Genomic DNA, 24,741 nt, shown 5'->3' with positions numbered 1-24,741 from the left:
ACAGTGGTGGGCATGCGCTATCATCTCGCGCAAGGAGCCCCATTCCATGTCCCTCCTTACCAGGAGACAGTCACCACGGATGCTTTTCTGGAAGGTTGGGGAACTCATACTGGACAGTTGCACGCCAGAGGCCTCTGGCTGCCAGAAGAAATTACCCTACTCAAAAACGTCCTGGAGCTTTGGGCTGTCTTCTGGGCCCTCAAGTCTTTCCTGCTGTCATTGAGGGGCAAGGTGGTGAGGATCTTCACGGAGAACATCACCACCATGTTCTACACCGAGAAACAGGGTGGGACGCTCTCTCCGGCTCTCTTCAGGGAGGCCCAGGATTTGTGGCACTGGGCCATTCGTCAGGACATGTTTCTCATCCCTTTTCACCTGGTGGGCACCGAGAACACCATTGCAGATTCGCTCAGCAGGGAACTATGTTCTTGCCACGCGTGGGAGCTTGGCAAGGACCAGATGGATCTTCTATTCCACGAATGGGGTCATCCCCAGATCAACCTTTTTGTGACAGTGACAAATTCCAAGTGTCAGACATTAGCCAGCAGGTTCCTGCAGCTGGGGAATATGGGGGATACATTCTCGTTCCTGTCGTTGGGACTTTTCCTATATGTTTTTCCTCATTCTGACTCCGTCTACGATTGATCAACACACTCAGACAGTGTCAATGCAGGATGATAGTCGTCCGGCTTGGCCGCGACAAATCTGGTATCCAGACCTGCTACGTCAGTCGGCGGTTCCATCCATCAAGCTGCCACTACTTCCGGACTTTCTGTCCAGAGAGAGGGGAGTCATTCTGCACCACGACTGAGCGTCACTGAACCTCAGGGCCTGGCTCCTGCAGCCCGAGAGTTTGGACACTACGTGTGGAGTGTAAGGACATCCTGGTCAAGGCCAGGACCTCTTCAACGTTGACGTGCTACGGCCATAAGTGGAAGCGTTTCTCTGTGTGGTGCCGGACTCAGAAAAGTAAACCCTCTACGTGTCACAGCCCTGCAGCTCTTGCCATACCTGCTTTCCTTGGCCAGGGCTGAACTGGCTCATGCCTCTATCAAAGTGCACCGGCTGCCATATCCCGTTACACCAGAGCGCCAGGTAGGCCTTCTCTGTGGTTGCACAGACTCGTCAAGGAGTTCCTCAAAGCACTCTTCAGGACTTTTCTGCCAGCGAAGCTCCAGCTTGGGAGCTCAATGTGGTTTTGACTAAGCTGATGGGCGCTCCTTTTCAACCGATGAATCAGGCCCGCTCAAATTTCTATTGTGGAAGACTGCTTTCCTCATGGCGATCACCTCGGCCAGGCGGGTTGGGGAGATCCAGGCCCTGTAGTGCAAGCAGCTGTACTTGTCTTTCCACGCTTCAAAGGTGGTACTGCGTACACAGCCCACCTTTATGCAGAAGGTGCCGTTGGAGTTCCACCTCAATGAGCCTATAGTGTTGCCTGTCTTCTTCCCGAATCCATTGTCGCCAGCGGAGAGGGCCTTGCATTCGCTGGATGTTGCTCGTGCCTTGAAGATTTACGTGGCACACACAAAGACCTTTCGGAAGACTTCTCAGCTGGTAGTCAATTTTCGACCTGTGAATCACAGAAAGGCCTTGTTGAAGGCTTTAATCTCCAGGTGGCTTTCCAGCTGCATCATGCACTGTAAGGTTACATGTGATCATAACTAACCAATAAATAACAAACACCACTTTAGTCTAAACACTTCTAACGACAAAAATATCTATTTTTATTTTTAATTTGGGGGGTCCCCCCGAAAGCCACATGTTTTGCTTCATTAATAAACCCACCCCAATCCCATCACCCATTTTAACCCCTTAACCCACCGCCACATATATATTTAAAACAAATTGACATTTCTTTTCGTTATAAATGTTTAGATCACTTTTCTGTTTGTTATTTTCAATTCGGTATAATCACTGCATACCGCACTGTCATCGACTGGCTAGCAGGCCGCTGCTGGGCCGGCCCGGAGCCCACTCCTCCAGAGCCATTGCAGCAACAACAGCGTTTCTCTCTGGTGTGCCCCTGCTTGACATCTGCAGGTTGGCTACGTGGAGGTCTACACACACCATTACAAGGTTCTACTGCGTCGACAGGGATTCCAGGGAGGAGTCCCGAGTCAGCCAAGCTGTGCTGCGCAACCTGTTCACTTAAAGGCATGGGCCAGTAAAAATGTTTATTGTCCCTACGGGTCGGCCATGTTTTTTTAAGCCTAAGTGGCTCGATTTTAGAAAGCTTTCCTATGGACCTTACCCGAGTTTTCATCCATTAAACGCACGCGAAAACAGGCACCAGGCACAAGGGAGCCGCCATTTTTGGACCATGCCTTTAAGGTGAGTCTGTTCCAGGGGTAAGTGTTTATTTCTTCTGTTGAGCCTTGGCACCTCCCATGGTTCTGTATATTTACTGCTGTGTAATCGTTATTCTCGAGCATGTGAATCCATGCCGACCCCATGCTAGAGAAGGTTTACATTTCTTAACTGTAACTATTGTTCTCCAGCATGGGTCTCGCATGGATTCACATGCAAACCATCCCTCTTTCCCCTCTGTGGCTCTTCTTGGTTTATTCTGACACTTTCTGTGTTTACCAAATCTGAAGATGCCCACCAGGAGTGAGCTTAGGGAGAGGATTGTCATTGGATGGGGGCAGTATGACCCAGAGGACAGTGATTGGTTTAGAGGAGAAATATAGTTTTCAAGCGAAAGTGAAACAGTTTTTTCTTTTACCGAGGATTCCCAGCCTGACAATGGGGAATATTCATGAGCATGTGAATCTAATCCAGACCCATGCTAGAGAACAATAGTTTCAGGTAAGTAACTTAAACCTTTTCAACACATGCACCTTGTAGTTCTCTTAAGTTTCTAAAACTTTGGAAAAGAGTAAATTGAGGTGAGTAAAAAAAAAAAAAACACCACATCTGAGTTGCTCCTGATATATTTTTTCAAGAAATTGGCAACCTAAGATTAATCTGGTTGTGCTATGCAGATGATTTTATTCTTACTGACTGTACTGCACTAGGCCCCAGAGGCTTTTGACTGCCGTTTCTGCATGTATATATAAGAAACATTTGCTAGGGATTAATGTTGTCAAATCAAAGATTTTGAATTTCAAATCTCATAATAAGAAAATAAAAAAAAGTGATACTTTTACGACATTGAATTAGAAGTGGTTGATCATTTAGTGTCCCTGGGTTTCAGGTGGAACTTAAATCCTACTAAAGAGATGTTGCACAGCCTTAAGGAACTGATGGATAACTTGACCTGTCACTTTTGTGGTTCCATATGGGAGATAGAAAACCATAAACATTATTTAATGTTTTGTAAAACTCTTGCGCTTCTGAGAAACATGTATTATAAAAGGTTTATTGTATCTGGGATTTCAAAGGACAGCGATTATCTATGAAAGGACTGTTTATTGGGTCGCTCAACTTCTTTGTCCTTGGCTGTAATTGTTTTTTTAATAATTTGAACTTGGATAGTTGTTTGAAAGGTGAATGAACTATGGGGGATACAGAGTAGGTCTCGTTTACACAAGACAGAAGTATGCTGCTATATTTATTTATCTATGTTAATCTCTGAACCTTGTTTTAACATGTAATGATTGTATGGTAAAAGTGTCTGTTTTTATATAGTTTTTGTTATCTTTAATTTGTTAAATTAGTTGTATAAAGAAATATTGTTGAGGTTGAGCTTATTCTTAAACAATAAACAATAAAAAAGATTAAATGTTTGCTGTTAAGCTTCAATGGGCACAATAATGAGGCTGAAGACTTTCTGAAGAGGTTTTGGATAAAACGGCACCTTGTAGACAAAGTTATGCAAGAACATCCGAAAGGATAACCCTCTAATTGGGTAGTGTCTGATTTGTTTTGGTTCTATAATGTTGTTTTACAATAACGCCTTGGACCTAATTTTGAGCGCAATGTAACACAAATGAAAGACGTACAAGCCTTGGTAAGACAATTTACGTCTATAATTTATGTTATTCCACATTTTCCTTTATTTGTATGGCGGCGAGGAGGGATGGAATGTAACTTATGTTTCCACTGCTCCCTACCTCTCCACCATACAAATTCTCCATCATTTGCACTCGCATGCATTTATGCCGGTGCAAATGCTGGGAATTCCTATGGATATTACGAGCATGGTTGGAAACAGGAAGATTAGAAGGGGGAAAATGGATAGAAGGAGGGGGGATGGAGAGGGTAGGGTGTAATAAGGGAAGAACAAGACTTCAGTCTTGTCAGTGTTAAGAGAGAGATAGTGAGATGACATCCAGTCTTTAATGGCAGTAAGACAGGAAGAGAGATTGAGATGTAAGTCTTAGGTGAAGGAAGAAAAGGAGAGGAATAGCTGGGTGTCATCAGAGTAGAAATGGTGAGAAAACCCGAAGGAGGAGATGGGGGCAGGAGTGAGGTGTAAAGAGAGAATAAGAAGGGTCCGAGAACAGAGCCTTGGGGGACGCTGTATTCGAGAGGGAAGGTATTAGAGGTTTGTCCGCCCCAAGAGACGGCGAAAGAGCAGTGGGAGAGGTAAGAGGAGAGCCAGTTAAGGACAGAGCCTTTGAATCCAAGGGAGGAAAGAGTGTTGAGAAGCAAGGGGTGATCTACAGTGTCGAAAGCAGCAGAAAGGTCAAGGAGGATGAGGATTGAGGAATGTTTAGAATAATGAGCGGTAAAGAGAAGTTAAGGACATAGGTAAGAGCGGACTCGGTGGAGTGTTTGGGGCAGATTGAGAGGGGGGAAGGAGAGAGTGGGAAGTGACAAAAGTTGAGAGCTGAGAATAGGCTAAGCGTTCAAGTAGTTTGGAGAGAAAAGGTAGAAGTGAAATTGGGCGAAAGTTAGAGGCGAGAAGAGGATTAGCAGAAGGTTTTTTTAAATATAGGGATGATAGTGGCGTGCTTGAAGGCAGAAGGGAAGGTGGCCGTGGAGAAGCAAGTGTTGAAGAAGGAGGTGGGTAAATCTTGGGAATACAAAGGCTTGGGATGGGGTCAGAAGGGGCGGTAGTAGGATGGGATTTAGTTAAGAAGAGAGAAACATCAGAGGGAGGGATAGGAGAAAATGTAGACATGTGAGCTGAGGGGGAGTGTGAGGAGGGCGAGGGAGGGGAATAAGAAGGAGAACTAACTATTTTTTGGCGAAGAGAAAGAATTTTTTCAGAGAAGAAGTTTGCAAAGTCGGAAGGAGAATGAGGAGAAGTAGAGGAGGAGTCAGGAGCAGGAGGGGAGAGGAGACAAGAGAGGGTTTGAAAGATACGAAGAGGATGAGAGGCTTGGGAGTGAAGGAGGTTAGAAAGATATGCGCGTTTGGCGGAATTAAAGCAGGAGTCATATATGGAGTGATAAGAAAAGTAGGAGGTTTGGTTAGGAACAGTGGGGGATTTGAGGCAGCATCGCTCAAGGCGACGAAGGAGACGACGCATAGACAAGAGGTGAGGAGAGAGCCATGGTTGGGAAGGTTTACGAGAAGGGCGGAAAGAGGAGAGGGGGTAGAGTTGATCGAGACTAGATGAGATAGAGGAGGATAGAGAGGATAAGGCAAGGTCAGCCGGAAGGGAGGGGAGGAAGAGAAGAAGAGCAGGTATCAAGGAAGAGTGAAGGGCTAAAGTTCTGGAGGTCGCGTCGAGTAAAAGATGTGGAGGAGGGTAAAGTAGAGGAAGGTGGAGTGCTGGGGGTAAGGGAGAAAAAGAGCAGAGCATGATCAGATAGATAGCTGGGTAAGGAGGAGACAGGAGAGCAAGAGTAGGTGGAAATAAAGATGAGATCAAGAGTGGAGCCAGAAGAGTGAGTCGGAGAAGAGGGAAGCGGAGAGAGAAGGTAGGAGTCGAGGATCGAGAGAAGAGGTGTGGGTTGAGGAGAAGCAGGAAGGTGAAGGTTGAAGTCACCAAGTACAGTTAGGGGAGAAGGGGAGGGGGAGATAAGAGAGAGGAGGTGGTCAAGGTCGTCATAAAAGGAGGAGAGGGGACCAGGAGGTCTATAGATAATTAGGAATGAAATGGGGTGAGGATAAGTAAAGGATTTGTACAAGTATTCAAAAGAAGAGAAAGTAGGAAGGGACAGAGAAGAGTTAGATGAAAGGTATTTAGTATGGAAGAGGATGCCCACCCCACCATCACAACCAGTGGGATGAGAGACATGAGAAAAGGATGAGGAAGGGGTGGTAAGGGAGGCAGGGACAGTTGAGTTGTGAGGTGGGATCCAAGTTTCAGTTAGACAGAGGAAATGAAGATTGAGACGAAAGAACATGGCTAAGATGGCTGCAGTCTTATTACAGAGGGATCTGGCATTCCAAAGAGCAATATTAATTAGGTTGGAAGTTTGGGTTGGAGGGAAGATGAGGTTAAGATGACAAGGAAGGGAAGAAACGGAAGGAGGTGAGCGGGGAGAGGGTTGAGTAAGGGGATGGACATAAGGAAGAGGGATAAGACGAGTAGGAGAGGAAGGGAAGGAGATGGTGAGGAGAAAAGTGGAAAAGAGGTAGAAACCTGGCGATGCGCATGACGAGGAGGGGAGAGATTGCGAAGGGTAAGAGTGGAGAGGGGAGAAGACCGTAGGGGAAATGCAGGACAGGCCTAGGTGGTAGAGGGTAGCTGCAAGGCGGGGACTACGATGGGTAAAATGGGTTCCAGGTGTCGCCTCAGTGGCCGAAGGGGCATGGGCAGTAGTAGCTGAAGAAGTCACAGCAGGGATATGGTGGTTGGGGGGCCGAGCAGGGCAGAGAGAATAGGGTGAGCAGCTGAGGCTACCAGACAGCAGGACGCCGACTAGCAGTTACGGTGCTGTGAGGTAATAAGAGCCTGTGATGGTGCAGTGAGGCTAAGATGTCACCTCAGCGGCTGAAGGGGCATAGCCAGTGGGAGGCGAAGAAGTCACAGCAGGCCAGTGGAGGTGGGCGGCCGAACAGGGCAGAGAGAACATGGTGGGCAGTTGAGGCTACCAAACAGTAGGACACCGAGTAGCAGTAATGGTGCTGGGAGGTAATAAGAGGTAGTAATGGTTCAGTAAGGTCCGGATGTCGCCTCAGGGGCCGAAGGGGTTTGGGCAGTAGCAGGCGAAGAAGTCACAGCAGGCCAATGGAAGTGGGTGACCGAGCAGGACAGAGAGAATGGGGTGAGCATCTGAGGCTACCAAATAGTAGGATGCTGACTAGCAGTACTGGTGCTGCGAGGTGAGAAGCAAGGGGTGATAAGTAAAGGTGCAGTGAGATCCAGATGTCACCTCAGTGGCCGAAGGGGCATGGGCAGTAGCAGTTGAAGAAGTCACTGCAGGTCAGTGGAGGTGGGCGGTCGAGCAGGGCAGAGGAATGGGGTGAGCAGCTGAGGGTACCAAACAGCAGAATGCAGACTAGCAGTACTCCCAGTAGGGACAAGTCAAATGGAGCCAAGAAGACGGCTCTCAAAGGAAGTTCCCCTTAAACTCCAGACACAGGATTCAAAGCCAGCGCAGCCGAAACAGCAGAACGCAGACTAGCAGTACTCCCAGTAGGGACAAGTCAAATGGAGCCAAGAAGACGTCTCTCAAAGGAAGGTCCCCTTAAACTCCAGACGCAGGATTCAAAGCCAGAGCAGCCGAGGCACCCCCGATGATCTGGAGGATGCCCGTTAGTCCCCGCGGAAGAGCCAAGGTCCGGGGTCAGGCCAGCTGCAGTGCCACTGATGGTGTAAAGGAGGTGCAAGAGACACAACTGAAGAGCCGTGATTCCAGGAAAGAGCCACTTGCAGGCCGATGGAACTGAGGCCAGGGAAGTTGCAGCGCCCCTGAAGGTGTGTGGGGGTGGGGGGTGAGGGAGTCCATGGCGGAGCCGCTTGCAGGCCGAGGAGTACTGAAGGGCCGATGCATAGGAGGTAACTCAGCCGGAGGAGGGATGGCAGCCGATGGGATTGAGGCCAGAGTCACAGCAGGACACTTGGTGGTGTGGGGGGAGGTTCGGGAGTCCAGGAGGGAGCCGGCTGCAGGCAATGGAGGACTGAGGGTCGGAGCAGTAGAAAAGAAGTCAGCAGCGGCTCCCCTGATGGTGCAGTTCCCCTGATGGAGTGAAGCCGATGGAGCTGAGGCCTGATCAGCCGGGAGGAGTGAGAGGCTCAACCAAAGTGCCGGGATTAAAGTTTGGCGATGCAGTTCCCTGATGGAGTGAGGTCGATGGAGCTGAGGCCTCGCCGGGAGGAGTGAGAGGCTTAACCAAAGTGCCGGGATTAAAGTTCGGCGGTGGGCAAGGGAGACGTAGGTCCAGTCAGGACCAGGGCCGTGAGTGTTAAATCCGCAGTAGAGAGGGGCGGGCACAGCAGAGGGGCTCCCGAAACTCACAAGGCAGGATCCGGATGAGGAGGCAGGAGAGAGGCAGCAACGTAGCCTGGAGAAGTTACCTCTATTAATGCAAGGCGGATTCCAGGAGAAGGCAGAAAGAAGCAGCAGGGGAGTCCAGAGAAGCGACCACTGCAGAGGCAGGCAGGTCCCAGGAGGATGGGAACAATCAGCAGACCCGCGGAGGAGCCGCGGAGCAACCAACTGAGGCCCAGTGCACCTGCCTAGAGATGGGAGCAGGAAGGCCTGCGGTGGTGAGGCGGCCGTCAGACAGCACAGAGGAGCGGGGGAGCCCCGCAGAAACCAGGTGAGGCCCACTGCGGATCCCGGGAAAAGGCAGAAAGAGGCAGCAGCAGAGTCAGGGGCGCGACCACTGCAGGTGCAGGCAGGTCCCAGGAGGGGGGGAGCAATCAGCAGACCCGCGGAGGAGCCGTGGAGCAACCAGAGGCCCAGTGGGAGCAGGGAGGCCCATGGTGAAGAGGCAGCCGTCAGGCAGCGCTGAGGGTCCAAAATCCGGCGAGGTTTTATCCAGAGGTGCTTAGAGGTGAGAGCACCGGAGTGTTGATGGCGATGATAGTAAATTGTAATAAAAACCAACTTTAGCAGCTTGATTCAGCCTGAATTCGGGAAGACGTCGGCTCAGGCAGCTGAGCTTCTGCGCCCCCTGGTGGTCCTTATATTCTTTGACCATGTTTGCTGTAGGTTGTCTATCTTCAGGATCCCCACTGTCTGCTCCTTGAGGTGGTTTCTCTCAGTGAAGGCATCAGGCTTCCGTAGCAAAAGAATAAGTGGCCTGGGTTTTATGCTTGGCACATCCCCTAGTCCTTCTTGTGGAACAGGGCAGCTTAGCAGGTTGAGAGGGTAGCCAACTACTGCCTAGAGCTATTCTTGCTATGATCTCAGCCACTAAGCTTTGCAGGTTACTCTCTAAGCCCTCTTTCTTTCTGTGGTCCTGCTTATCCCCCACCTTCATCATCTACCAGCTCAGTTTCTCCTATTTGTATTTCTCGATTCAAGGTGTCAATCTCCTCACCTAATCTTTCTACCAATTCTCAATTGTTTTCTTCCAGCAGTCTCTCCTTTTTTAACCATCTCTGATCTGTACACTGTTCTTTCCGTTACCTAAACTCTTCAATACCTTCTTCACCCTTTTGGGCAGTGTTCCTCTCCCAGTCTTCAATTTTAAAGTCTATACATTCTCTTCCACCTTCTTCACTCCAGTGTGTGCTATTCTCAATACTCTTCAGATCCTGCCTATTTCCCTCGCCTTCTTTGCCCTTCTCTCTGTTCTCTCTCCCACCTTCATCACCCTTCTGGGAACCACTGTAATTACTCTCTAAGTCCCTGTTCTATCTCCCTCCTTCTTCTGTCCTTTGGGTGTCTTCCTCACTCTTCTAAGCACCAACTTTTAAATGTCTAATTTCAGATGTAATTACCCTGTGTCTCTTTCAACTTCTTCATCTCTCTGAGCACTTTCGTTGCTCCTCTGCGCACCACATTTATTCTTATTCTGTTACCACATAAATATATCTTTGTATCTTCCACTTTCTTCTCCCCGTTGTGCACTTTCTTTGCTCTCCTGGGAATCCTTACTTGCTGCTCTATTTGCAGCCTTAATAATCTCTTTTACACTCTTACCTCTGTGGGCCTCTTCTTTGCTCCTCTTAGCATCATCCTCCCACCTGCATTGACTCTCACAGAGGGTTTATAGTGATTGCATCGAATGCCAAAGAATCGAATGCATTAGCATCTAAAAAAAAGCAACGAAAAAAAAGCAGCAAATCCATTTTTTTTTAAATGGGGGGTTGCACTAATGGGGGGTTCCCCCACCAATCCCCATTTTGTATCCCTTAAAACCCATTATAATTAAAATAAAACCTTTACCTTTTAAAAAAATGCATTTGATGCTTTTTTCCCGATGCTTTAAAAAATGCTTTTGGCATTCAATGCTTTGTATTCGATGCAATGACTGGATACCCTCACAGAGTTCTAATTCTCTTTTAGTGTCTTCACTATTCTGGGCACCTTCTTCAACCGTTTCAGCACCAAATTCTTTTTCTCTAATTTCCCACTCAATGATCTCTACATCTGTCCCACCTTCTTCACTTCCGTGACCATCCTCTTGACCCCTCTAGATATCAACTTCGTTTTCAATCATTTTGCCCTCTTTGACCCCCACTTTCCTGCTCCTTGCCTCCTTTTCCAGTGCTCTTGACTCCTTGGTCTGCTCTCTTGGTTTTCTCCTCCAGTCTCGTGGGTTTTGCTCAATCGTTTGCTCTCTCCTCCAACCGTCTTCTAAGAACTTCAGTCACCAGTCTCCAGCCTACTGCTCTTACTCCAAACATCTACACAGCCAGACTGAGTCTGTGGGCTTGCATAGGGCTTTGGCTCTACCTTCCAGACACTCTTTGGTGAAAGGAAAGGAAAACTAGGTGTGTTAGCTGGGAAGGAGATTAGCTGTCAGGATCCACGTCTGAGTATGGTTAACAGCCATGATGTTGGATTGAGAATGACTCGTCATTCGCCTGGGTGGTCCTCTGCCATCTTGACACACCCTGACCCTGTCTTCCAGCCTATCTGTGAGATAAGGGAACTCAGGTGTGTTTCTTCAGATAGCTGGTGTAGGGATTGGCTGGTGGGTCCTCCCTTGAGGATGCCTTCTAGTTCTGACATGGGTCTTGATGCTGGCTAGTCCTCCCTCTTTCTGGCCCTCTCTCTGGTCATCATTTCTCGAGTCCCTTAAAGAGGCAGGAGTCTACGGTGGTAATGTGACTGTTCCCTGCCCTGAGAACCGGACTAAGTGGGGGTGTGACTAGAGGATCTTCTCAATATCACCCCTGGGTCCATCAACCGCTACCTTGGTAAGTTTGGGGACTTTTGTCACAATGTGAATTCTGGTAGCTCTGTTTGACTACAGATGCTAATGCTACATATGATTTTTCAAATTTAGATGGAAACGTGAATGATTACAGTGCTTTAAGCCTAATCAGTACCATCCGCTGGCACAATGGTTCCAATAAGTCTATTACACTTGGTGTTAGCAAACATTAAAACATTTATATGTATAACATGCAACAAACACTTTTTTGAATGATTACTAAATGGGAGACAGAACATAGAATGAAATAGATGGATTTATTTTTCTTCTACGCACAGTTTTAAGTAGAGATTTTCTGACAAAGTCAATACTCACTTCTCTGTACCTTAGTTTAGTCACTTCAGTTCTGAGTTTCTCATTTCGTTCTTTACGTTGATGGGGTTTTAGAGTCTCCAACAATTTTCTTCTGCTCTTCGTGATGATTGGGTTTCTGGGTCTTCCCCACTCTTCTGCTCTTCAGGTTGATAAGATTTCAGTGTTCCATTCACTCCTCTTCTGCTCATCCCTTGTCATTCCTTTGCAGTTGTTTCCTGTTGTTGGGGTTCCTCTACCAGCTGTTTCTGGTGGTGGAAGATCTCTAACAGATCGGGTACTGCCAGAGGAGTGGATCTTGCCCTGAGTCTCTAGAGAATTTAGGAGCGCCTCACCATTAATTCCTACCCTTCTCATCCTCTCGCTAGGTCTGTGCTAGACCTGACTCTCCTTCCGTCCCCTATTGATTCTCTCCTACCTCATCCTCTTGCTCTTCGCTACTGTCCTCCTGTTCGATCACTCTTAAAACATTCTTCATTTAATCAACCTCCTCCTATTGCCTCACTCCTACCACCTCCTCCTAATGCATACAAACCGCCTCCTTTTGGCACCCTCCTGACATGTCCTCCTAATATGCCTCAACCTCCTCCTATAGTCTCACTCCTGTCACCTTCTCTTAATGTTAACCAACCTCTTCTTTCTGTCTCACTCCTACCACCTATTCCTCACCCTCTGTCCGCCAAACTTTTGAAAACTCCCCCCACACACCTGCCACAAATTCCTATGAACACCCCCCTGGCCTAACTGACAGTGTGGGTTTACATAGCCATGTGTCTCCTCCCCTGTGCTAATCTTGATGCAAGGTTTTGCACCTTTGTCCAGATTGCTGGGGCTATGGGATTTGGGGGTTTAATCCGCACACCTAGCGGGTCATTAAAGGCCTGATATGCAGACAATGCTTTTGAATGGCTGGTCCGCCACTTTAGGTTTAACTTTAGCATTTGTTATGATTTATCTGGGAATTACAGACCTTTTGTGTGGCGTTTTCTTCCGTACTGTCATACAGGTTACGGGAATGTTTAGGGTAATCGGCTTCATACTAACTGTGCTGTATCCTCTTTTTGCTCTGCGAACAGAGCTGGCAAAGCAAAGTATGGTATGCAGTGGAACACGACTTTCCTCTGCATATCACACTGAGACGGTTCCATGTCTTAAAATCGCAGCAAAAATGGCAGTGAATGCAAAATATTGCGACAAAAATGCTGTGGTTTTGCCGCCACAATCATGTAAAAGATGCGCGGGACACCCCTGCAACCCCGGAACAATTATACCATTTAAGGGGAGCGGGGGACACCCCCGCAACCCCCGCTCCCCATAAATGGTATAATGGGGTACACCTTTGCCAGGTCATACCACAGCATTTTTGCTGTGATTTTTTTTACCGGCAATATTTTTGCCACGATTTTATTACCTGATACCACTGAGACTCTGTATTCTCGATTTGGCCCACATTGTTCTCCAAGCGAAGTTCCCTGGAAGTTGTGACAAGGCTTGCGTGGTCTCTGGTGGCTGTGGTGCAGAGTCAGCTGGTTTCAGCACACTATATGCTGCGTGCAATTCTAACTGCCCCAAGTCACAATTTATTTAAGCAACAGTGTAATTATGTATTGCCTGCTTTTCTATTAGATCTAAATCCTGAGTTCTTAAAGGGACATGGTTTTGTAAACTGCTGGAGGGTGTCCAGTGACTGTCTCCTTCCAAGTGATGGGGATTAAGTGGGGGTGACCTGGAGATCTCTCGATACTTCCTCTAGGCTTAACAACTCCTAGTTTGGGGAGGTATCCAGCCCCTTTCTTCCCCGCTTTAGAAGTCTCAGAGTCAAGCAAGGGACTTTGTCAAAACATATTATGGACAAACATTTAAAAGTAGTCTGTTGGAATAGCGACTACTCTTCACCTTTAAGTTTAGTCCTATGTGAAGACATTTATGTGACTCTCATGGTTTACATGGGCATACTTCTTCCCTGCTTAGTTACACAAGATGTTTTTATCAAGTTATTCACACGTGCATACCATTTAAACTCAACAAATTAAACAATTTTGCTACACATTAATACATTGTGACCTCCAAAGTGAAATCATCTGCTAAAATAGTTACTATACTGTTCACATGAATGTATTCCTGTTTGTAGACAAATCCATGACGTTCAACTTCGCAGAAGAATACTTTTCCTTTGAAGCTAGCGCAGGGACAAAGTGCTTGTCCTGGGAGCAAGACAATGCCGAGAAGCACAGGTTTGAATCCCAGCCCTGTGCTTAGAAGCTGGATCCAGCATGAAGCGCAAAATAAGAACCCAATTTAATGTATTTACTTTTTTGGCAGCATAGGGTTTTGTTCCTGGGTTGGTAGCTATAGCTATGTGGTTGTCCCCTCCCAAATGACTAAAAACATTCAATGTCCAAAACGTGCTAACGATTGGCACATCACACATTTCTTATTGGTAATTCACCTGCCCATTACATCGTACACAACAGAACTCTTACCCCTCACTCACTAAAACAACTAGAGTGGATTTATGGTTTTATGATTCAAAAGCCTCAGTTCTAAAGGATTGTTTCCTCCATGGTTTCTTCATCTTAGATATATTATACTGCTTTGCAGCACTCTTGGAAAACATTCCCAGCAGGGGGCACTACGCAGCCTGGCGTCGATCCTCAAGTCGTTGGCATTGGGACAGGATGTGACATCAACGTCAGTACTAATAGCATGTTCAGCGCCCCGTGACCTCAGTTCTTTTTTTCTACAGGTTTATTCTGACGCACTCGCAAAAAGTCAATTTCTTCATAAAACACGACTATGTCGACTCCTAAACCTTCAGGTTTTAAAAAGTGTTGCCTCGGTACTGACCACACTGTGGCAACATGCGGCTCATGTCAAACCATGATGCGAAAAAGAGAGAGCCATAAATTATGATTAGGCCGTTCAACGTCAAAGTTGCAGAGTTTGACTCCACCCAAGCAAAGCCCCGATGATGCCAAAAGCACCACAGCTGATGAATCACTGGAGGGAGAGAAAACGATCAAAAAAACATTGTAAACATTCTCACTCAAGGAACGACGCCCCTCATTCGCCCTCTTCTTTGTCCAAAAAGAAGAGAAGGTGCCTCCTCCTCAGACTCTGCACCAGAACAGGTATGTTTTCCCTTCGAAAACCACTTTGGCAGAAAAATAGGAATGCCCGTGCAATCTCTCTTTTTATCAGGAAGAAGACCGTCAAGCACAAGGCCCAAAAAAGCGGGCAGGGACTCAAATCACCAACCTCCTTGTGCACTCAAAGGCCTGGGAGCAGTAAAGGTCTCGACCTGCATTCGAGAGCCATCAGCGCCACTGATGTCTTCATCAGCCGCTGTGTTCTTCAAAGTCTCACCGGCGCCATCGGCATTACTATTGAAAGATCGTTTGGCAACAGAAGGGCCCTCGACTTCACGGTTTGCACCTAAGTCGGCTAGGGATTTTAAGTGTTCTTTTCACGGAATTTTCAATGAGGATAATGACACAGTTCCCTTTGGGTTGGAATCCATGAGTCTCTCTCGACAACCTGAGGAGTTTCAGGCTGAGGAGAGCAGATTGGCTGATCTAGCTTCCATGATATGATATGTCATTTATAACGCGCCTGTACACAAGTGTCATATATAACTCCCTGAGACAGATTTCCCACAAGGAGATCCTGAAGCGCACCTTAGTGTGGCACACAGGGAAATGAAGGACAAAGTGGCTGATACCTTGGAATGTGACCTCATGGACATCCTGGACAAAGGCACAAATGTGGAACCTATCCTACCATTCCACAATGCCATAACAAATCCTCTTTTAGAGCTGTGGAAGACACCCTGCTTGGGTCCAGCAGTCCATAAGGATTTTACCAGGAAGCACAGACCAGCTCCCCCATACCCTGAGTTCTTAGCCGGACAGCCATTGCATGACAGTCTGGTAGTCCAGGCAGTTACTATTGTCAATAAATCAAGCACCTACCCATCTCTGCCCCAGACAGAGATGACAAGAGGTATGATGCTCTGGCCCAAAATGTATTTGCCTCTGGTATCATGGCACTTAAGGCAGTAAATGCCTCTTGTGCACTGGCTAAATATACACACACCCTATGGTGTGTGATAGCTGAAGCGACAGAACACATCCCTGAAGGGGAAATGAGGAACGGGTTATTTAATATTATTTAAGATGCTAAGGAATACATGCGTCAAGCCTTACAGTTAGGGCTTGACACAGCTGATTGTGTTGAAAGGTCAATGGCGGCAAATTCCATCATGAGATGGTTCTCTTGGCTAAGAAAATCAGACTTTGCATAAGATTTACAGTTAAAATTGCTTGACATGCCTTTTGATGGGTTACACTCATTTGGACCAAAATCAGACGACAGCCATGAGAAATGTCAGGCTTCCAAGGCTACAGCAAAGTCCGTAAGAGCGGCGGTAAGGCAACCTGCCCAAGCTTCCTCTCAGTGGAAAGGCAAGCCAGTGCATCCAAATCCAGCCCTATTGTGTAGAGCGTGGATGCGTTGTTAAGCAATGACCTTATTATCCAGAGTATTTTCCAGAGACATTTTTGATCTCACTCTTCAAATTTGATGGATTAACTCTCCAAGTTACCTGCCACAAGGAAACAGGCTTCACTGTGCACTCTGCGTCCCTCGGAAGAGATCTCTTCTAAGTGATGCGAGAGTGTACAGTGAAGCCTGTTTCCTTGGTGCAGGTAACTTGGAGAGTTAATCCATCACATTTGAGAGTGAGATCAAAACTGTCTCTGCCGGAACCTAAACTACTTAAGGCCTCATTACACGGATGGCGGTAAGGGTTTACCGGTACCGGTATTTTTTGCAGGCGTTAAAAACCAACCCGCAAAGGGTCCCAGGGAGCTAATTACGGTACCGCAATTTGCGGTACCGTAATTAGCGCCTTCCCCATTCCCATTATGCCCTATGGGGCAAAAATGGGAATGGGGAAGGGCAATGGTGGAAGGGGGAATTACCTCCCGGCCGACCTTGGAATGGGGCGGTAATTCCCCTTTCCACCAAGGCGGTGCCGGTATTTTACCGGCATGAACCATGCCGTTAATAGCGCCATGGTTCTCCGCCATCCGTGTAATGAGTCCCTAAGTCTTTGTGTCTACTGTGGAAACTAAGGCAATTGCTTAACAACGCATCCACACTCTACTCAATAGGGCTGGATTTGGATGCACCGGGTCCAATGGGTACATCGAACTAATGGATACATTGAATTACCTCTAATCACCAGATCAAGAAGCTAAACACTGGCTGGATTCCTTTACCCTCTGCGTTATGCTCTTCACACCAACGAGGGCTACTACCGGTTTTTGCTCTTTGTTTTTTACCCACTAAATAATTGGTGGTAAATTCGCCCTGAGGAAGGCTATTGACATTAAGCCAAGCAGGTGGCTTGCCGAAACATATTTGGTTGTTTACAGACCGGATTCAAAAACATTTTTCAGAACACTAAAACCTTAAATGACTATCATGTTTTCAGTTACATAGGCAGACCTGCAAAGAGTAAACAATTCCTGTACCTTGTTTTTTGTAATTTGTCTATTTGTAATGTACAACATTTGTTTTTGCTGTTTAACAACTTTTTCATGCTTTACACATTTTGTGTTTTATAAATAATAAATTCTGTATACAAAATTTCAATCATTAAGTAAATATATTCACTCATTTATTAATTTTTCTTAAAGATTTATGTTTACATTCAGACTCACAATGGGAAAATAACATGTTGATATCCCCTTTGTGGTGCCGGCATTGCATTTGTATCCTCTACAACTCCTGTCATGGAAAACAGCCTTCTTGGTCGTTATTTCCTCAGCTGGAACAGTGAGCGAATTGCCGGCCTTGTCTAGTAAGCCACCTTTCACAAGATGACTCTTAGAATGCGCCCTTCGTTCCTTCCAAAGGCCATGTCTGAGTTTCATTAATCGCAAAATATGTGTTTGCCAGCCTTTTATCCACGTCCTTATCCATCTAAGGTTTAAGAGAGGCTGCTTAGACTTGACCACAAAAGAGTTTTTACATAGCAAGGACAAACCAATTCAGACTCGACAATCACCTGTCACCTGTTTATTGGTTATATCGGCCCGAAGATGGGCAAGGGAAAAAAAAAAGCAAACCATTTCTAGATGGGTAGTGTTTTGGTTTTTCTGAATGTTACACTAGAGTAGGTAAGCAGATTCCTGAAGGCTTCAGGGCACACACCACTACTTTAGCTCTTAAGAGGGGAGTACCTGTAAAGGATATCTTTCAGGCCACAACGTGGCTTGCCTGGACACTGTATCTGCAAATTATTCTCTTTTTGGCAAAGCTGTCCTCCAACAGGTGATGACATGATTGCTGTGGAGTGTGCTTCTTCCCTCTTCAGTGATATCTTACTGCTAATGTGTCTATCTAAGATGAGGAATCATTGGGAGGACATGATCCATTAGAAGAACGAATTACTTACCCCTGGTAATGTTCTTTCTGATGGATGTTCCTCCCATTGATTCCTCATCGGCCTCCCAGCCTACCCCACTGTTAAGGCGAATCCTCCTCTGATTTGACAATAACTCTCTCCTTTAACGCGTAATCATTCACTCTTTTTTGTCTAATCCCTAACACGGTTGTGCAAGGGGGAAAATGATAGCTGTGGCCACAGGGCGTAATCACTCTATTTGCATTGATGTTGACATCACATCCGGCCCCGATGCGGACGGCGCGCAAATCCCTCACACCAGGCCACACGGTGCCCCTGCTGTGAAAAGCTTTCAGAGAGTGCTGCAAAGCAGAAGAATATATTTAAGATGAGGAATCCAGGGGAGGAACATCCATCAGAAAGAATATCACCATGGGTAAGTAATATTGTTCTTCTAGATTACTAGTTCAACTTCAAAGTCTGTGCCGGTTAGATGTCACAAGGACATGCCAGCTGTTTTGTGGGCTCTGTTAAATGAATTGGTATGCTCAGTAATTTTCTCACTGTGGTATTGTCCTGTTATGAAATTATATCAGTACAGTGTGCATAACATGTTTCTTGCTTTCTAGGTGCTCAATGACACCCTTTCTGAAGCTTGCATCAGGATAAACAAGGAAGAGAGGTCACAAATGAAGTCCTTGTTGGGTACATTTTGATTTAGCTTGAGTTTTTCCTTTCTGTCGGGCTCATTACAATGTCTGTAGACTGACCATGTGGATGAGCCTGACCGATACTTTATTCGGTCAGTTTGTCTCACACCAGTGATTTTGATTTGTTTGATACTCTGCGTAAACAATCAGGTAGTCACCAAATACTTATGGTAAATAGCAGATTACTGTGTCTTTCACTTCTTGCATGAAATAAATCTGTAGAAACCTCCTTAGTGTGCACAGCAAAGGCCATGCACGTGGCAGACAAATGTAAAGGCTGCCATTACTGTATTCCTTCTGCCTGCCCCTTCACCATTTATTTTGCTGGATAGCCCTTCGTTTTCGCTGGTGTAGCAAAACTGGCCACATACTGTGTAAATGATGCTCTAAGTCAAGAGACTTAAATTCTCCATACATATTTGCCTCGGGGTGCTGAGATGGCCACATGCATGTGCCTTCAAGCATGTAATGGCTGGAAGAGAGGATTTTCCTAGCAAACCTGCTTTGCTTGGGAAATCTCTCCTTACACCAGGCTCAAAGTGAGCAACTACTTTGGGAAAAATTGGTCCAAAGCTACGATCTGATGACTTTCTGATGTGAAATAATCGTGTTCTGTTGGCATGAGTAATCACAGTTTATTTTAATATTCATTTTTGGTGCTATTTATATATTAAAGATCAAACTCAGGAACACATTAGAGTGAGGTGCATGCATGAAATAAGCAAACGCACATTATAGACATCTACATTTTTAACAGCACAGAAAGAATGCCTTATGAAAACAAGAGTAAAAATGTAAATCAAATGGAAGCGGAAGACTGAAAGATTCCAGAGAACGAGAGAAATGTAGGGTCCTTTGAGGAAAAACCAAGCATCCTAAAATGTAATTCCGCCTCCTCTTTTATCCCTCTTGTATCACATCCGGAAGCCTTGTTACATCATTTCACATGTCTGCCTTTTCAGTGCTCCATACCTGTGATAAACTGCTTTGTTTTCTTTTGTGCAATCCATCATTTGTGAAATATAACCAATCAACACAGTCAGATATCACATTCTTTGTCATTATCCGCCCTGCAGTTGTTTTCTGAACACAAATTCGCTTAGGCCTCCGACATTTGGATGTCACAACAAACTCGTACACAGATTACATACAAACATTCATATTTGCTGCAGAACTCAATGAGCACACCAACACCAAGGGTAACACAGCATTTCAAGTGGGACTCTCACATTTGCCACTTTTTTTTTTATTTCCTAGCCTTTCTTTCTTAAAGGAATAACTCTTGCTATGTTTGTGAAAGATAGCTATTAGATTACATGTTTTCATATTTTCTTCTCATAGCGGAAAACAAGCTTTTCTCAACAAACTCTGCTGCTGATGAAACCATCAAGAAGAAGATTGTCAGCGCAGCCAGGGAAAACTGGGAAGTCTACTTCTCAAGGCTCTTCCCAGCTGCAGTAAGTACTTAATTAATTTCATGAGTTACTATCACATCCCTACCGACAGTTTGTTAGTGGACCGAGTGAAGGCCCAGTAAGCTAATAACTTAAGCATGGCGGCCTGCTTTGTGTTAGGTGGCTTAAAATGGAAGTCATAATGTTAGCCAGAAATATGTGAGTATTATCCCATGGAATGCTTATTCTCATACTGTCTTGTGTTACTGAACGTTCTGATCATTATAGCCTTGACAAAAAGGATCTAGTAGAAATGTTGCAATATATTTGTGACAAGATATACAGGGTAATTCATAGAATTTCGCAGAAAAGTGTCGCAAGCGGCTGGCGCAGAGTGTCCGCGTGCGATTGACTGCGCCAGGCACGTGCGCTAAAACCGATTTCCGCGCACAGCGTATTCATGGATTTCATGCTCCCAAACCAGCCGTGGCACAGAGTATCGCAGCGACCCTGCAGCAGCGCCAGTAACGCCCCCAAGAACGCCCTCGCGCAAGGAAAAGCCAGCAAAATCGCTAAATCATCGCAAAGGGCTGCGCTAACCCTGGACCAGTTTACAGGGCAGCCAAACAAGGAACGCAAAGCGGGTAACGTGCATATCAGGGGTACACGTGAAGTCATACACGCGATTAGCCAGGGTAAGTGTATTACAGGGGTACACGTGAAGTCATACACGCGATTAGCCAGGGTACGTGTATTACAGGGGTACGCGGGAAGTTTAACACGCGATTGGCCAGGGTATGTGTGTTACAGGGGTACGCGGGAAGTTTAACACGCGATTGGCCAGGGTACGTGTATTACAGGGGTACGCGGGAAGTTTAACACGCGATTAGCCAGGGTAAGTGTATTACAGGGGTACACGTGAAGTCATACACGCGATTAGCCAGGGTACGTGTATTACAGGGGTACGCGGGAAGTTTAACACGCGATTGGCCAGGGTACGTGTATTACAGGGGTACGCGGGAAGTTTAACACGCGATTGGCCAGGGTACGTGTATCACAGGGGTACGCGGGAAGTTTAACACGCGATTAGCCAGTGTAAGTGTATTACAGGGGTACACGTGAAGTCATACACGCGATTAGCCAGGGTACGTGTATTACAGGGGTACGCGGGAAGTTTAACACGCGATTGGCCAGGGTACGTGTATTACAGGGGTACGCGGGAAGTTTAACACGCGATTGGCCAGGGTACGTGTATCACAGGGGTACGCGGGAAGTTCAACACGCGATTAGCCAGTGTAAGTGTATTACAGGGGTACACGTGAAGTCATACACGCGATTAGCCAGGGTACGTGTATTACAGGGGTACGCGGGAAGTTTAACACGCGATTGGCCAGGGTACGTGTATTACAGGGGTACGCGGGAAGTTTAACACGCGATTGGCCAGGGTACGTGTATCACAGGGGTACGCGGGAAGTTTAACACGCGATTAGCCAGTGTAAGTGTATTACAGGGGTACACGTGAAGTCATACACGCGATTAGCCAGGGTACGTGTATTACAGGGGTACGCGGGAAGTTTAACACGCGATTGGCCAGGGTACGTGTATTACAGGGGTACGCGGGAAGTTTAACACGCGATTGGCCAGGGTACGTGTATCACAGGGGTACGCGGGAAGTTCAACACGCGATTAGCCAGTGTAAGTGTATTACAGGGGTACACGTGAAGTCATACACGCGATTAGCCAGGGTACGTGTATTACAGGGGTACGCGGGAAGTTTAACACGCGATTGGCCAGGGTATGTGTATTACAGGGGTACGCGGGAAGTTTAACACGCGATTAGCCAGGGTAAGTGTATTACAGGGGTACGCGGGAAGTTTAACACGCGATTAGCCAGGGTACGTGTATTACAGGGGTACGCGGGAAGTTTAACACGCGATTGGCCAGGGTACATGTATTACAGGGGTACGCGGGAAGTTTAACACGCGATTGGCCAGGGTACGTGTATTACAGGGGTACGCGTGAAGTTATACACGCGATTAGCCAGGGTACGTGTATTACAGGGGTACGCGGGAAGTTTAACACGCGATTGGCCAGGGTACGTGTATTACAGGGGTACGCGGGAAGTCCAACACGCGATTGGCCAGGGTACGTGTATTACAGGGGTACGCGGGAAGTTTCACATGCGATTTGGCCAGGTACGTGTATTACAGGGGTGCGTGGGAATTATCACACGCGATTTGGCTTGGTACGTGTATTACAGGGGTGTGCGGGAATTATCACACGCAATTAGGCTGGGTGGGTCCTCACAGGTGTTCCCTGTACACCCTCCACAGCCCCTGCAGGCAGCCCACAAAACAGGGGACTACCCTGCACACCTGCTCATGTCCCCCTGCACCCCCACCCCCCAGCAGTGCAGGGGCACCCTCCACCAGGCCCCCACTCATGTCTCCCACCACCCCCACCCCCCAGCCACCAGGGTCACCCTCCACCAGGCCCCCACTCATGTCTCCCACCACCCCCACCCCCCAGCAGTGCAGGGGCAGCCTCCACCAGGCCCCCACTCATGTCCCCTATCACCCCCACCCCCCTGCCACCAGGGTCACCCTCCACCAGGCCCCCACTCATGTCTCCCACCACCCCCACCCCCCAGCAGTGCAGGGGCAGCCTCCACCAGACCCCCACTCATGTCTCCCACCACCCCCACCCCCCAGCAGTGCAGGGGCAGCCTCCACCAGGCCCCCACTCATGTCTCCCACCACCCCCACCCCCCAGCAGTGCAGGGGCAGCCTCCACCAGGCCCCCACTCATGTCCCCTATCACCCCCACCCCCCCGCCACCAGGGGCACCCTCCACCAGGCCCCCACTCATGTCCAACTCATGTCTCCCACCACCCCCACCCCCCAGCCACCAGGGTCACCCTCCACCAGGGCCCCACTCATGTCTCCCACCACCCCCACCCCCCAGCACTGTGGGGCACCTGCCAGCAGGCCCCCACCCATGTCCAACTCATGTCTCCCACCACCCCCACCCCCCAGCACTGTGGGGCACCTGCCAGCAGTCCCCCACCCATGTCCAACTCATGTCCCCCACCACCCCCACCCCCCAGCACTGTGGGGCACCTGCCAGTAGGCCCACACCCATGTCCAACTCATGTCTCCCACCACCCCCACCCCCCAGCCACCAGGGTCACCCTCCACCAGGGCCCCACTCATGTCTCCCACCACCCCCACCCCCCAGCCACCAGGGTCACCCTCCACCAGGGCCCCACTCATGTCCCCTATCACCCCCACCCCCCGCCACCAGGGGCACCCTCCACCAGGGCCCCACTCATGTCTCCCACCACCCCCACCCCCCAGCAGTGCAGGGGCACCCTCCACCAGGCCCCCACTCATGTCTCCCACCACCCCCACCCCCCAGCCACCAGGGGCACCCTCCACCAGGCCCCCACTCATGTCTCCCACCACCCCCACCCCCCAGCAGTGCAGGGGCACCCTCCACCAGGCCCCCACTCATGTCTCCCACCACCCCCACCCCCCAGCAGTGCAGGGTCACCCTCCACCAGGGCCCCACTCATGTCTCCCACCACCCCCACCCCGCAGCACTGTGGGGCACCTGCCAGCAGGCCCCCACCCATGTCCAACTCATGTCTCCCACCACCCCCACCCCCCAGCCACCAGGGTCACCCTCCACCAGGGCCCCACTCATGTCTCCCACCACCCCCACCCCCCAGCACTGTGGGGCACCTGCCAGCAGGCCCCCACCCATGTCCAACTCATGTCTCCCACCACCCCCACCCCCCAGCACTGTGGGGCACCTGCCAGCAGTCCCCCACCCATGTCCAACTCATGTCTGCCACCACCCCCACCCCCCAGCACTGTGGGGCACCTGCCAGCAGGCCCCCACCCATGTCCAACTCATGTCTCCCACCACCCCCACCCCCCAGCCACCAGGGTCACCCTCCACCAGGGCCCCACTCATGTCTCCCACCACCCCCACCCCCCAGCAGTGCAGGGGCAGCCTCCACCAGGCCCCCACTCATGTCTCCCACCACCCCCACCCCCCAGCAGTGCAGGGGCACCCTCCACCAGGCCCCCACTCATGTCTCCCACCACCCCCACCCCCCAGCAGTGCAGGGGCACCCTCCACCAGGCCCCCACTCATGTCTCCCACCACCCCCACCCCCCAGCAGTGCAGGCTTAACCTCCACCAGGCCCCCACTCATGTCCCCCTGCACCCCCACCCCCCTGCCACCATGTGCAGCCCCCACCAGGTCCTCACAATCCCCAATCATGTGCGTAATGGTCATCCTCCACAGCCAAAAAGACCTACCAAGTAACCCATTCACCCACATGGAAATGGAAATCACATGTTACACCCCCAATGTACATGAAGCAAATGAACCCATGTCCGTCACACACATATTTTCAAATAGAATGGGAAAACACACAACATGACATGCATGAAACCAATGAGATGAAACCACACAGTGAACAATGGAAAAAAAATGTATTGAAAAAAATACAAATGCCAAAGAAAGAAAACTAACTACAATGTAAATGTGAAAAAAGAAGCTGCATGTCCGCATAAAAACACAAAACTAGAAAATCAAATCCAAAAAATTATGTCCAAAGTGAAATGTAAAAACTCTCCATGCAACAAAGAACTATGTACAAAAATAACAAGGGTCCATCATCACAACTGAACTAAGGAAACCTCCTAAAAAACCTACCTAAAT

At 48.4% G+C, this 24,741-nt stretch overlaps 1 protein-coding gene across 2 annotated transcripts in view; it reads left to right on the top strand.

Moving 5' to 3' along the window:
- MYO15A (myosin XVA) overlaps positions 1-24,741 on the top strand; it is a 3,541,761-nt gene that overhangs the window by 2,050,818 nt on the left and 1,466,202 nt on the right. For both annotated transcript variants that reach the window (XM_069645706.1, XM_069645705.1), the window contains exons 43-44: positions 18,532-18,607; positions 19,954-20,069. In XM_069645706.1, coding sequence (XP_069501807.1) covers positions 18,532-18,607; positions 19,954-20,069 — 192 coding nt within the window. The remainder of the gene's footprint in view (positions 1-18,531; positions 18,608-19,953; positions 20,070-24,741) is intronic.

This window comes from Ambystoma mexicanum, chromosome 2p (genome assembly GCF_040938575.1).
Source record: "Ambystoma mexicanum isolate Mex_15411 chromosome 2p, UKY_AmexF1_1, whole genome shotgun sequence".
NCBI classification, from domain to species: Eukaryota; Metazoa; Chordata; class Amphibia; order Caudata; family Ambystomatidae; genus Ambystoma; species Ambystoma mexicanum.
This window is presented reverse-complemented; position numbering and strand designations above follow the sequence as displayed.